This window comes from Sphaeramia orbicularis, chromosome 24, assembly GCF_902148855.1.
Source record: "Sphaeramia orbicularis chromosome 24, fSphaOr1.1, whole genome shotgun sequence".
Lineage (NCBI taxonomy): Eukaryota > Metazoa > Chordata > Actinopteri > Kurtiformes > Apogonidae > Sphaeramia > Sphaeramia orbicularis.
In genome coordinates, this window is record NC_043979.1 from 46,669,539 (window position 1) to 46,684,872 (window position 15,334).

The following is a 15,334-nucleotide window of genomic DNA, read 5'->3' on the forward strand; positions in this document are numbered from 1 at the left end:
ATGATTGTATTTCACTGGTTCTGACCCACTTGAGATCTAATTAGTCTGTATGTGGAATCTGAATTAAAATGATTTTGACATCCTTGATTGTTTAATATCTTCGGTGTAATTTTTGTATTTCACAAATCCATCCTATGGGCCAGATGGGACCCTTAGGTGGGCTGGATTTGGCCCCCGGGCCGCATGTTTGGCACCTGTGCTCTATATTAACCCGGTAAGGCCTGAACCATTAAACCATGAACAGAAAATTCTCCTGGAGCCTTTACTGGTCCTTCTGAACAACCAAAACATTTTTATTTTCAAAACTCACACATGGAAATTGATCAGTTTCCATGTATGAGTTTCAATTTTGTATTATATTTGATCCACTGGATCTCAACGCTCAAATATTATTATTTTTGAACAAACAAAAATTAACGGAACCCTAACCCTAACTCTTATGACTCGTGTGACTCTAGTTGTGGAAAAAGGTTTTTCCATCGCAGTTTTGCATGATATAACAATTTGCTACGTCCAAAAAAAAAAACAAAACACTTGTCATCAAAATGGCTTTGGTCATTTTTCACTAATTTTGTTGCTTTTTTTTTTTTAATTTTATTTTTTTTAACTTTTTTTTCTATCTGTCTTCCTATCTTTGTTAATTGTGCTACTTATTTGTTATAGGGTAGATCTATCTATCTATCTATCTATCTATCTATCTATCTATCTATCTATCTATCTATCTATCTATCTATCTATCTATCTATCTATCTATCTATCTATCTATAACAGTATGTATAAATCCTGGTATTTCCTCTTAAATAAATCCTATGCAGGCCTCAGCTAGAGCAGGTTTCTAAAAGGTGCATTAAAGTGAACGCTCTGTAGGATTTTCTTTTCTTTTCTTCTGTCTTTCTTTCGTTCCAAATGGCCGGCGTCCCGCTCAGTGGGAGGACCGTCCCCACTCCTGCAGGATTCCACCGCATAAATGCCACCGATGAAGCCACGCCAAAACACACATGAAGCAGCTGCACTTGACATTTCCCATCCACTGCGGTCGCTCTGCTGACTGTGCCGTTTTCCACAAACCATCTGACCTTTAAGCTTCTGGGCTTTTGTGAAGAATCGGACCGGGAAAAGTGACGGACAAGTTCAACAGTTTGACGATTACAGGTCGAGGGCTTCCTCTGAGACTTAATTTTCTATTGAATATAATAAAAAAGGGCCTGGTAATAGTCATGTGTGAAGTGTTCCCAGGTAGACGGCAGCTTCCATCTCATAAACGCTCATGGACGTTCAGTCTAGTCCATGTGGTCCAGATGTGGTCCAGTGTTCTGGACTCACAGTCAGAATGAAAATGTGCGTTTCTCTAAACCGGGGCTGTCACACTCATTTTAGCTGATCTGACTCTGGAAACAATCTAACTCTGACCAAGTGTATTTTCTAAATATCTGATCAGACTGAAAATCAGACGATCACCTGAAGAGGAACTGTACTGTGAGGCAGAAGAACTGATTTAGAGACAATAGATCTGGAAAATCTGATTTCAACAAATCTGAACAACATCATTTTCACTGGTTCCATTGGCAGATTTTTTTTTTTTTGCTTAATTCAAGATTTTTTTTTTTTGCTTCATTTAAGATTTTTTGCTTTATTCAAGTTTTTTTTTTTTGCTTAAGTCAAGATTTTTTTCTTCATTTAAGATTTTTTGCTTTATTCAAGTTTTTTTTGCTTAATTCAAGATTTTTTTTTGCTCTATTAAAGATTTTTTGCTTGATTCAAGATTTTTTTGCTTCATTCAAGATTTTTTTTTTGCTTCATTCAAGATTTTTTTTTCTTCATTTAAGATTTTTTGCTTTATTCAATTTTTTTTGCTTAATTCAAGATTTTTTGCTTCATGTAAGATTTTTTGCTTTATTCAAGATTTTTTTTGGTTCACTCAAAATTTTTTTTTCTTCATTTAAGATTTTTTGCTTTATTCAGTTTTCTTTTGCTTAATTAATTCAAGATTTTTTTGCTTCATTCAAGGCTTTTTTCATTAAAAAACAGACATTAATAAAAACTAAAAGATACAAAATGCAGTAAAAAAAAATGCATTGCTATAACTCTATCTATATACAAAAAAATTCATTCACATCCAGTCATTCACTCTCATTCATCCCACTGCATGTACATTACTACTTTAGTACTTTTTTTTTACACTAAAACAAAGATGAAAAGTATCATGATGATATCCTTTCACAAAGAAATGTGAATAACCTGAAAAACCTGAAAATTCTTCAGGAAAATAAGTGCAGTTTTAACAAAATCCTGCCTCAGTTTATCATTTCTACATGTTTATTATGGAGCAGATCTACAAATACACAAAACGTTTAATAACAGGCAGAATATCGGTACAGTTTTGGAGTTTGGAACTAAAATGAGTTGGACTTTGTTGACTGTTAATATTTTCCCTTTGCAGATTCATCCCATGGGCCGGATCAGAACCTTTGGGGGGCCGGTTTTGGCCCGTGGGTCACATGTTGGACCCCCCTGCTCTAAACGGTGACTTCGGTGGACCTCTGAAGTCCTGCCATGGGGGGTTTGTAGTCTACAGCAGGAGCAGTTTGGACGGATATCCGTCCTGAGCCCTGAGTTTGCCTTGGACTTTAGGAGTTCATCCAGAGTGGATCTCATCCTGTTGCATGGATTTCAGTTCTGGAGTCAAAACGGGACAAACGAACGACAAACTGACTGTGGTCCAAATGAAACAGCATGTACACTCAGTCTGCTCCAGTGGAAGGACTAATGACATGACGTTTGCACATTAGTGCTATTTCCCCTTGAACTGAATCAGACTTTCTAGAGCAGGGGGGTCCAACATGTGACCCACGGGCCAAAACCGGTCCCCCAAAGGTTCTGATCCGGCCCATGGGATGAATCTGCAAAGGGAAAATATTAACAGTCAACAAAGTCCAACTCATTTTAGTCCCAAACTCCAAAACTGTACCAATGTTCTGCCTGTTATTAAACGTTTTGTGTATTTGTAGATCTGATCCATAATACACATGTAGAAACGATCAGCTGAGGCAGGATATGTTAATATTGCAGATTGTTAATTTTGGCTTCATTCAAGATTTTTTTTGCTTCATTAAAGATTTTTTTTTTTTTGCTTAATTCAATATTTTATTGCTTAATACAACATTTTTTTTTTGCTTAATTCAAGATTTTTTTAGCTTCATTTAAGATTTTTTGCTTAATTCAAGTTTTTTGCTTAATTCAAGATTTTTTTTGCTTCATTCAAGATTTTTTCCTTAATTCAATATTTTTTTTGCTTAATTCAAGATTTTTTGCTTAATTCAACATATTTTTTTTTGCTTAATTTAAGATTTTTTTTGCTTAATTCAAGATTTTTTGCTTGATTCAAGATTTTTTTTTTTGCTTAATTCAAGATTTGTTTTGCTTAATTCAAGATTTTTTGCTACATTAACAATTTTTTTTTTTTTGCTTAATTCAAGATTTTTTGCTTGATTCAAGATTTTTTTTTTTTGCTTAATTCAAGATTTGTTTTGCTTAATTAATTTTTTTTGCTTAATTCAACATTATTTTTTTTTTTGCTTCATTTAAGATTTTTTTTGCTTAATTCAAGATTTTTTTTGCTACATTTACAATTTTGTTTTGCTTAATTCAAGATTTTTTTTGCTTCATTTAAGATTTTTTTTGCCTTTTATCCCCCTTGAATGTTTTTTGTTAAAGGATAGTTCGTAAATGTAAATATTTTCATAATTGAATGCTTTTTATTGCACTAAAACAAAGAAAAAGTTGTCATTATTTTTATTTATAGTTTATGATGCTAGTACTTTACTTCCGATCTAATTGGACTGAATACGACTCCTGGAAGAAATGAGTTTAACCCCTCTGCTTTATAAATGTATTTTCCTAATATTTCCAGCTTTTTTCAAGCTTTTGGCTTAATTCAAGATTTTTTTTATTTTTTATTTTTTTTTTATGAATTTCACTTTTTTCAGGTTATTTTCATGTTTTTGTTGAAGGATAGTTTGTAAATATAAAAATTTTCATAATTTAATGCTTTTCATTTCACTAAAACAAAGAAAAAGTTGTCATTATTTTTATTTATAGTTTATGATGCTTTACTTTACTTCAGATCTAATTAGACTGAATGGGAGAAATGACTTTAACCCCCCTGCTTTGTAGATGTGTTGTCCTAATATTTCCAGCTTTTTTCCAGCTTTTTGCTTAATTCAAATTTTCTTTTTTTTTTTTTTTTTTTATGAATTTCACTTTTTTCAGGTTATTTTCATGTTTTTTGTTAAAGCTTAGTTTGTAAATGTAATATTTTTATAATTGAATGCTTTTCATTGCACTAAACCAAAGAAAAAGTTGTTGTTATTTATAGTTATGATGCTAGTAGTTTATTTCAGATCCAATTGGACTGAATGGAAGATACGACTTTAGCCCCTCTGCTTTATAGATGTATTTTCCTAATATTTCCAGATCTTTCAGATAAATCCAGAGTCTTCTCCAGGTAAAGTCAACTCCAGCCTGTGGGATGGGTCTGCTAATACTCTGCAGGTATTTGCTCATGGCTCGGCTCTAAAGACGCTCCTGAAATATATGAGTAGTTTTAGTGCAAAGCTCCTTCTGCATGTATACAGACTGACTCTGGGCTAAACATTCACCTCAGAGGAGAACACACGGGGATTAGTGCCTCATCCAGGGCTGACGAACCCCAAATAAATAAGCACAAGAGCCCAAAGAATGGAAGAGAAGCAGACATGTGTTTATCTGTTCAGCCTGTGGAAGCCTTACAAGTGCATCAGCGCTCAGATATGGTGAATATTACCTCTGGGCTTTTCCCTCTCAAAGGCTGAACGTACGGTTGCTGAAAGATGAGGGTTTACGTCTGCTTCCACATCGGGTGAGGCGGGAAAATTACTTAGATTAGTGTAAATCGACAAAACTATCCTATTTTATTCTTTATTTTTTCTAATTTTAGGATGCTTAAGTGTTAATGGTTGAAGACCTACATGTAACAATGTTCATGGTTTTCCATGAACATTAACCCTTTCATGCACTGCCCACTCCAGTGGACAGTTCTTCTCCAGCTGTTCTCTTGTATATTCATGGGTTTTGTTGTTTTAGTTCCATATCAGCCAACACAGTGGACACTTATGCACCATCCCATACACTGTAATTCAGATCATTACTGTAACTTTGCTGTTCCTGATAAACCTGATCTGCACTAACATGTTTGAGTGTAAATCAATTGTTATTTGTTAGACAAGAAGGTTTTTTTTTTGCATATTATCTCCATGAAGTGAGTAATTACTAGCATTAGAATATGTTAAAATGTGAGAAGACATAAGATTAGCGGCATTAAAAATGTTTTTATTTCATTGTTTTCATATCAGTCTCTGATATTGGGTTTTAAACACATGTTTCTTTACTTCAAAAATTAAATGCATGGATATTTTTGTAACTCCATAGAAAAAAAAAACTCGATCGCATTGTGTTTTTCATGGCTAAACACTGAAGAAAAAAATCTTGACTAAGGTTCTCATAATTCGTGCATGAAAGGGATAAATATAACTAATAATAGACAACAGATGGAAATAGATGGAAACTAGCTTCTCTGCTAAAGCTGGTGCACGCATCGTATTTTTTGCAACTAACGCCAACAGACATTGTCCTGTAACTAACTAACTAACTAACTTACTAACGAAATAAATAAATAAATAAATAAAATAAAAAAAACAAATAATAATAATAATAAATAAAACGGACTAAAACTCTCTCCCTTATCACATTAACCCTGTATAACATGAATTATGTGCAGTAAGCTGTACAATAATCCTCTGTTCTTGCACTAACACGGCAATATTTATTCAATATTTATACAAATATCAATATTTTCATAGATATACACACTGGTAATATTGCTAATATTCATTGATATACATACTATTAATACTGTTAATGCTGTAAATACTGATACTTTATGTCTATTTTTATTTGATTCTACTTTTAGTCCTAGTCTTACTTTACTTTTATGAAATTTTATATTCTATTTTCTATTTTTTATTCTATTCTATAATAATTCTATACTAAATAAAACAAAAAATAAAATAAAATAAAAAAAATCAATCAATCAATCAATCAATCAATCAATCAATCAATCAAACGGACTAAAACTCACTTCCTAATCACATTAACCCTGTATAACATGAATTATGTGCAGTAAGATGTACAATAATCCTCTGTTCTTGCACTAACACTGCAATATTTATTCAATATTTATACAAATATCAATATTTTCACAGATATACACACTGTTAATATTGCTAATAATCACTGACATACATACAATACCGTTACTGATATTGTAAATATTGATAATTTATGTCTATTTTTATTTTATTCTACTTTTAGTCCTAGTCTTATTTTACTTTTATGAAATTTTATATTGTTTTCTAATTTTACTATTTAGCATTTTGTAATTTTATACTTGTTATTTTCTTCTTTTCTGACATTAATTTTTTATTCATATTGTTTATTCTATTCTATTCTATTCTATTCTATTCTATTCTATTCTATATCGGCAGAACTATCCTGTTTTATTTCTGATACTTTCTATTTTTAGGATGTTTAAGTGTTAATATAATATTGTTTAATAATCGTTGAAGACCTACATGTAATAATGTTAATGGTTAATGGAAAAAAGTCAGAATTCAGACTTTTTTTTCAGAATTCTGACTTTAATCTCAGAATAATTATTACAAAAATATTTAAAACAGTCTAAATTCTGAGAAAAAAGTCAGAATTCCAGGATTAAAGTCAGAATTCAAACTTTTTTTTCCTCAGAATTCTGACTTTAATCTCAGAATAATGATACAAAGTACATTTAAAACAGAATTCTGAGAAAAAAGTCAGAATTATGAGATTAAAGTCAGAATTCAAACTTTTTTTTCTCAGAATTCTGACTGTTTTCTCAGAATAATAATAAAAAGAACATATTGGACCTTATTATTATGATTTTTTTGCAGTTTCCCTCATCCTCTGGCGTACCTTCCTGATGTTATTTCATTCACTTAAACTAACGTATTCATACATTTATCTTTCTTTCTTTCTTTCTTTCTTTCTTTCTTTCTTTCTTTCTTTCTTTTTCTTGTCTGTATTTTAACTCATTTTCCCCCTCACTGGTTCTGTCTTATTAATGAACTGCATGAAAAAACACAGTTTGATTGATTGATCGATATGTAAATGCCCGCCTTCCAGTCCTCCTTTGTATCACCAGGGTTATTTGTATGTAAAACCCTGTTCACATTCACACCGTCTGCAGAATTTTTTCCACACATTCCTTATGTTTTAAAGATGAAAAACACACAGGTCTGCATGTTGATCTCCTCCTGGTTCTTCCTACCGGCGCTCTGCCGTGAATACAGAACACACACCTTCTCCAAAGACAGGATCTGCTGCTTCTGCCGGTCGTCCAGAGCGTGGCCCTGGTTCTGCAGAGCCTCCCTCTCCTCCTCCATCCTCACCACCTTGTCCTTCAGCCGGCTCCGCTCGTTGTCCAGGTCCCGGATGGCGGCTTCCTGGGTCATCTGGGTGGCCTGGAGGCTGCTGATCTGACCTAAGGCAGGACGAGGAGGACATGCTGAAGGTCACCTGGGGGGGGGGTATTCTGACCAGACTGGACCGAACCAACACATGCACTGGTTACCAAGGTTCTAATAGTTTTGGATTTTCAGTAGAATTTAGTTTGATTTGGTTTTGACCTTTTTTTTTCTCTAATTCAGTTCATTTCAGTTAGTTTTTACAGCAGGTTTGCTAGTTTTTATTAGTTTTCATTATTTTCTAAATGCTCAGTTTTAGTTTAGTTGTAGTTTTTTCTTATATATTTTCTCTTCTTCTCTGTCGTCATATTCAAATAAATCCCAGACAGGACTCTGCTGCTTTCTCCCAACTTTAGTCTCCATGTTTCCAGGCAGAGTGGGGACCAGAAGACGACTGGAAACCACAAGTGACCGACCCTTAAATATCATATGGTGCCAGCAGAGAAAATTGCTTGGGGGAAATAAATCGATTTCGTCTCAGTCCAACTTTGACAAAGACGAAAACGAAGGGAATTTTATCCAGAATTTTTTATACATTTTACTTAGTTTTGTAAACACACAATACAGTTTCAGTTAGTTATCATTTTTTTTCTTTTAATTACTTTTTTTTTTTTTATTTCGGTTAATGAAAATGTTTTTACAATTCTAGTTTTCGTCATTTCGTTAGTTTTCGTTAACGATAATAACCTTGATACAGACTTCCAGTGTTATAGTTATATGTGAGGGTCCTGTTTGAACATGTTTTACCATCCTGGTCTATTCTGTGCACACACTTTGGTTTGTTCACAAACCGAAGAGATATAATTGACCAAAAAAAAACCAAAAACATTAAAATATGACCCAGGTTTTAATAAGATGGTGATTCCATTACTGAAAATCATCATTAAATACTAATTTTCTGCCACAACTAACCATCTACTTTCTTCACATCTCACTGAGGAAGAAAAATCTCCCATCAAACTTTAAGGAAATATTGATGTTTCTAAACTATATGGACATAAATATTGGGACACATTATGTCTACAGCTGTAAGATGTCCTGTTCATGAGGATTTAACATAAAAACATCAATATAATATTTATACATTTTTATGTCAGAGCTTTGAATCCACTTCTTTTCACAGACTGTTATTGTCCATTATAATAAAGACCAAGGTTCTAATAGTTTTGGATTTTTCATTCTAGTTTAGTTTTATTTAGTTTTGCCTTTTTTTTTTTCTCTAATTCAGTTCGTTTTAATTAGTTTTTACAGCAGGTTTGCTGGTTTTTTATTAGTTTTCATTATTTTCTAAATGCTTAGTTGTAGTTTAGTTATAGTTCAGTCGTCTCTTTTCTCTTTTTCTCTGTCGTCGTATTCAAATAAATCCCAGACAGGACTCTGCTGCTTTCTCCCAACTTTAGTCTCCATGTTTCCAGGCAGAGTGGGGACCAGAAGACGACTGGAAACCACAAGTGAACACAAGTGACGGACCAAAAAGTGTTGTATGGTGACACTAGATAAAATTGCTACAACGAAATAAATCACTTTCGTATCAATCCAACATTGACGAAAACAAAGGAAATTTTATCCATAATTTTTATACGTTTTAGTTAGTTTTGTAAACACACAATACAGTTTCAGTTAGTTATCATTTTTTTCTTTAATTATAGTTTTTATTTATTTCAGTTAATGAAAATGTTTTTTCAATTCTAGTTTTCGTCATTTCGTTAGGTTTCGTTAACGATAATAACCATGTTATAGACTTAAAGTGTTATAGTTATATGTGAGGGTCCTGTTTGAACATCCTGGTCTATTCTGTGCACACACTTTGGTTTGTTCACAAACCGAAGAGATATAATTGACCAAAAAAAAAAAACCCCACTAAGATATGATCCAGGTTTTAATAAGATGGGGATTCCATTACTGAAAATCATCATTAAAACCTCTAAACCAGTCGACCAAAACAACTCCAGTCGCTTTAAAGTTTTAATAAATGAGGACTTTTGATTTACGCCAACAGGATAAAAGTCTCAGCCAGTGGTTTTAACCGGCTGAGTCGTATTTATCTGTAACATGGAAGCAGTGAAGCTTCAGGGGAGGGGGATTTCTCATTGGATGAGGGGCGGCTCATAGGAGCTAATGGGCCGAGTGGAATATGGTGCCACGGTGCTGATGTTGCTCACACGTTTCAGACAGTAATGCTTAGGCCATGTTGTTGCACAAAGTACCGACGTGAGAAATCACAAGATATTAAATCAGATTCCAACACGGATCCATTTACCCAAGGCATACACACACACACACACACACACACACACACACACCTTAAACCAGGCATAATTGATGTGAGAAGGGTTTCCTCCTCCTCTGACGGTCTGGGAATTCTGTCGGCGTTCACATACACAGATCTGCCATTAAACGTTCGAGGCCTCGGACCAAATGAGCGCAGCTTAGTGCATGTGTTTAGTGTGTTCGCATGATATGTGCATGAAGAGTCCTGGGGGAGGAGGGGGTGTACGTATGAGCAGGGAGTTCAAACACAAGTCTGTGTGGTTTTACATGAAGGAAAAAACAAGGGAAGGCTCAGAGACAGAAACTGGGCTGCAATGTCGGCTATTTATTTGCAATTTATTTTTCCTATTTCTTCTTCTTCTTACTCTTTTTAGGCCTGAGCCACACAGGCACTAGCCGGCGAGGGCCTATTAAAATCGCATGGTTCTGTTATTATTTTTATTATTATCATGATTTTTCTCTCACCTCATTGAACACCCCCTGAAAGTTCACAAAAAGTCAATTTTATTGGACCCAAAATTCAAGCCTGGCAATTTTTTTTTTTTTTTTTAAGTCACCAAGAAAAAATACCACAAAAGATACCACTCAGCAGCATTCCCTCAAAAATCAAAATACATTACACGGATGAGAACCCTCCCCAAATTTTTGTTATTATTATTATTATTATTATCATTATTATTATTATTATTATTATTATACTTACATACTTATTTTTTAATATCTTGTTGTTACGACTACTATTACTATTATCACTTCATTATAACTTTTATCCTGTGATTATTAAACTACATATACACACACACACATAAATATATAGGCTACATATATATGCACATACTGTGCATATTATAATATTATAACATAATTACTTAGTTATTATTTGTTAGTATTACTTTGTTCTACTAATATTTTGTAATGTACATTTGACTATGCTTTAACTATTGTTTTTGTAATTATTATTATCAGTATTTTCTTGTAATATTTCTTATGTATACATTCATTGTTATGCTAGTCTAGTCTAATCTAATCTAGTCCAATCTAGTCAAATCTAATCTAATCTAATCTAATATAATGTAGTCTAGTCTGGTCTGGTCTGGTCTAGTCTAATCTACTCTAATCTAATCTAATCTAATCTAATCTAATATAATATAATGTAGTCTAGTCTGGTCTGGTCTAGTCTAATCTACTCTAATCTAATCTAATCTAATCTAGTCTAGTGTAGTCTAGTCTAATCTAATCTCTAATATAATATAGTATAGTTTAATGTAATTTCTAATCTAATCGTGTCTGATCTAATATCATCTAATCTCTAATCTAATCTAGTCCAATCTAATCTCTAATGTAATCTAATGTAATCACTAATCTAGTCTAATTGAATATCTAATGTAGTCTAGTCTAATCTAATGTGATTTCTAATCTAATCGTGTCTAATCTAATCTAATCTAATCTAATCTCTAATATAATCTAGTCCAATCTAAACTCGAATCAAATCAAATCTTTAATCTAGTCTAATTTAATCTCCAATCTAATCTAGTCAAGTCTAATCTAATCTCTAATCTAATCTAGTCCAATCTAATCTAATCTAATCTAGTTTAATTTAATCTCTAATCTAATCTAGTCTGATATAATGTAATTTCTAATCTAATCTAATCTAGTCTGGTCTAGTCTGGTGTAGTCTAATCTAATGTCATTTCTAATGTAATGTAATCTAATGTAATCTAATGTAATTTCTACTGTGATGTAATCTAATCTAATGTAATGTAATGTAATGTAATGTAATCTAAAACCAGGAGAACTGGGGCAGTGGACTCACTGGCTTTGAGCAGGATCTCGGTGGCCTGCTGCTGGACCCGGTCTCTGGCTGCCTCTAGTTCACATTCCGCTTCCTTCTGACGGATTTCCACGATCTCGGAGTTCTGGGTCACCTCGTCCAGCTGCTTGGTCAGGTCCTGGAGAGGAAATTAACACAGAGCGCAAGAAAACAGCTGTTATGGTCACACTTATCAGCCAGATCTGCCTTCGAAGAAAACAGCCCCCACAGAAACAAAAGCAGCTTTAAAAACAGTCGTATGTGTTTGATCTGGTGGTGATTACAGAGAAGATCCAATCCAACTTTATTTATAAAACACTTTAAAACAACCACAGTGACCCAAAGCGCTGAAAAGAAGAATGAAAGCACAATAAAAACTAATAGAAGCATTAAAAAATATAATAATAATAATAATTCATTGTTGTGCTGCTACTGGCCTAATCTAATCTAATCTAACGTAATTTTATCTCGTGTAATGTAATGTAATGTAATGTAATATAATCTAATGTAATCTCTAGTCTAACCTAATGTAATCTAATCCCATCTAGTTTCGTCTAATCTGATCTAATTGAGTCTAACCTAATCTAACCTCCAATCTAATCTAATCTAATCTAATTTTCGATAATCTAATCTAACCTAATTAAATTAATGTAATGTAAAAAAATGTAATGTAATGTAATAATTTAAGGTAATTTCGAATATAATCAAGTCTAATCTAATCTAATCTAATCTAATCTAAAAACATCCCCGACAGAAACAAAAGCAGCTTTTAAAAACCCAGCTTTATGTGTTTGATCTGTTAGTGATAATAGTGGAGATCCAATCCAACTTTATTTATAAAACACTTTAAAACAACCACAGTGACCCAAAGTGCTGTACAGAAGAATAAAAGCACAATAAAAGCATTAAAAAAAACCATAATAACAATAATACTAATAATAATAATAATAATAATAATAATAATAATAAAATAGAAATACAAATAGATAAATAGATAAATTTATGGTATTTGAATATGACGGAGAAGAAGAAAAAAGATACGACAAAACTAAAATTAATACTAAAACAAAGTATTTAGAAAAAAAAAAATGAAAACGACTAAAAACTAGCGAACCTGCTCTAAAAATGAATTAACACTAACTGAATTAGAGAAAAAAAAGTCAAAACTAAATAAAACTAAACTATACATAAAAATCCAAACTATTCTAACCTTGGTGCACGCTGGTATTGGTGGTGTATTAGTAATACTGAAGATAAAGAATGTAAACGCCGACTGCTGCGCAATTAATAGGAAGCAGACTGCAGGGACAGATTTGACATGCTCACACACACACACACACACACACACACACACACACACACACACACAGCGCTGTGGAAGAACTCATGAGAGCCAATTTCACATCTTTCAATTCCATCAAACAGCCAGTCTCAAACTTAATTACAGCTGCCACGGCTAAGACAATGAAACCACAGTACGATAAGAACCACAGAGGAGTCACACACACATGAGACCTGGTGTGTGTGTGTGTGTGTGTGTGTGTGTGTGTTCATGTGTGTGTGAGCCGACAGAGGCAGGTGGTGCACCGCTGACCTCCAGGTTTACAGAACAGACACAGTGACAACATCTGAAAAACAAAAATCGGACCAATGGTCCTGTATGTAAGGGGCCAAATTCAAAGCTTTGGGAAATGTATCCAGATCCATTTATTCTCCCCCAGTTCTGTGTATTTATTCTATTACACAAATAGTCCATGTTTTGCTCATATTCCAATCAGATCTGTAAAAAATTCAAATTCACACTTGATATCATTGATACTGATTTATTGGATCAATCCACTTCCTGTCTGTTATAATGGGAACATTTTTCAAAGTGGCACCAAATCCAGAATCAGATCCAGATCCAAATAATTTCACTAACTTTTGGTGACATCATCATACAGAAGCTGTATACCAAGTCTGAAGTCAATCAGAACTGGAGTTTAGGAGAAAAAGACGATAGAAATGTTTTCCCCATAAGAGCCCATGTGAAATTTTGCGTCAGTTCCAGATCCAGAAGAAGATCCTGATCAGCATGTGGACATTATGTTTGGGTCGTCTCCCCATCAGGGCTGGACTGGAGACATTTACACTGGAGATCATTTATATTTACTGAGTTATTGCATCCATCCACTTCCTATCTCTGATAATGGGGACATTTTTCAAAGTGGCACCAAATCCAGAATCAGATCCAGATCCAAATAATTTCACTAACTTTTGGTGACATCATCATAAAGAAGCTGTATACCAAGTTTGAAGTCAATGGGAATTGTAGTTTTGGAGAAGAGGACGATTGAAAGTTTTGTAACGGACGACACCGCATGACGACAGTAGCTAACAGCCTGTCGGCCGGTTAGCTACAATGTAAATATGAGAAAAAATGTGAATACCATGAACATCCACGTACAACCTGAAAAATAAGCAGAATTTCAACAATATTCCATCTCAGTTTATCATTTACACATGTACATAACAACTTACAGATCTACAAATACACAAAATATTTAATAATATGCATAATACTGTTAAAATTGCACTTATTTCATTAAGACACTTGAGGTCGTTCATGGATGTTCATGTTATTCACATTTTTTTTTTTTAACTACAGTTTGTAAATTTAACATTCTCATGCTGTAATTTTACTTTGTGCTAAAATGAAGGAAAAATGTGTCATTATTTGTCAGAATTGTCCTTATTTAGGTCATTATGATAATATTTGACTGGTCTGATCCACTGTAGATCATATTAGTCTGTATGTGGAACCTGAACTCAAATGATTTTAACATCCTTGATTGTAAATATCTTCAGTGTAATTTTTGTATTTTACAAATGGACTGGTCAGACTGGTCCGTTCGGTGGGCTGGTTGTGGCCCACAGACCGTCCACTCAGTGGGCGTAACCGCGGTGACTTCTGCTAGCGGTGACGTCATGTGCAGACCCTGTATTGTAGCTGAAATAGTTCCAGATAACTGACGCTGCTTTTCTTTTTGGCACCGAGTCTTCATCTGCGTTCATTTTCTCTTGTTTGACACATTGCAGGACCTGCGATGTGACTACTGTGCACACGGACATCGCAATGACGATGCTCATACGATATACTGTGCAGCTCTAATTCAGATCCATTCATGCATCTGAGGGTTCATATTACACTGGGTTACAAAAAATGTTTTTTGCAAGTTGTCTAGGTTTTTTCAACTGAATTAGGACCATTTTGCACCGCTAAATCCAAAAATGACGTCTGTTTTTCTCAATCAGGTCAGGGTTTTTTTGCTAATTTGATTTTGAAAAATTTGATCTTCTCACAAAATATAATAATTAATACCAAAATAAGACTGGTAATCACACTTTATGAAACTTGTGACTTGATTCCTGTTAGGTACAATGGTGTATTCAGCGCAGATGTAGCAGAATACGTCAGGCTTATTTTTGCAAGATCTTCTAGTCGAAGCCATTTCATTCACCTGTAATATTAAAAAAAACATTCATCATAAATTGGCAAAAGTAAAATCTTCAGAACTCGTTTATTGCAAGAAATATGAAAGAATTTTGTATCATATGATGTGAAAATGCCCATAAATGTAAGCAAAAATGTTCAAAAGCCAATATGTAGCATAGTTCA

The 15,334-nt window shown here is 33.6% G+C and overlaps 1 protein-coding gene across 1 annotated transcript in view; it reads right to left on the reverse strand.

Moving 5' to 3' along the window:
- Positions 1 to 15,334, reverse strand: part of fam184ab (family with sequence similarity 184 member Ab) — a 219,361-nt gene that overhangs the window by 178,002 nt on the left and 26,025 nt on the right. The window contains exons 6-7 of the mRNA XM_030128825.1: positions 11,680 to 11,815; positions 7,431 to 7,612 (exon numbers count right to left, since the gene is read on the reverse strand). Of these exons, the coding sequence (XP_029984685.1) occupies positions 7,431 to 7,612; positions 11,680 to 11,815 (318 nt within the window). The remainder of the gene's footprint in view (positions 1 to 7,430; positions 7,613 to 11,679; positions 11,816 to 15,334) is intronic.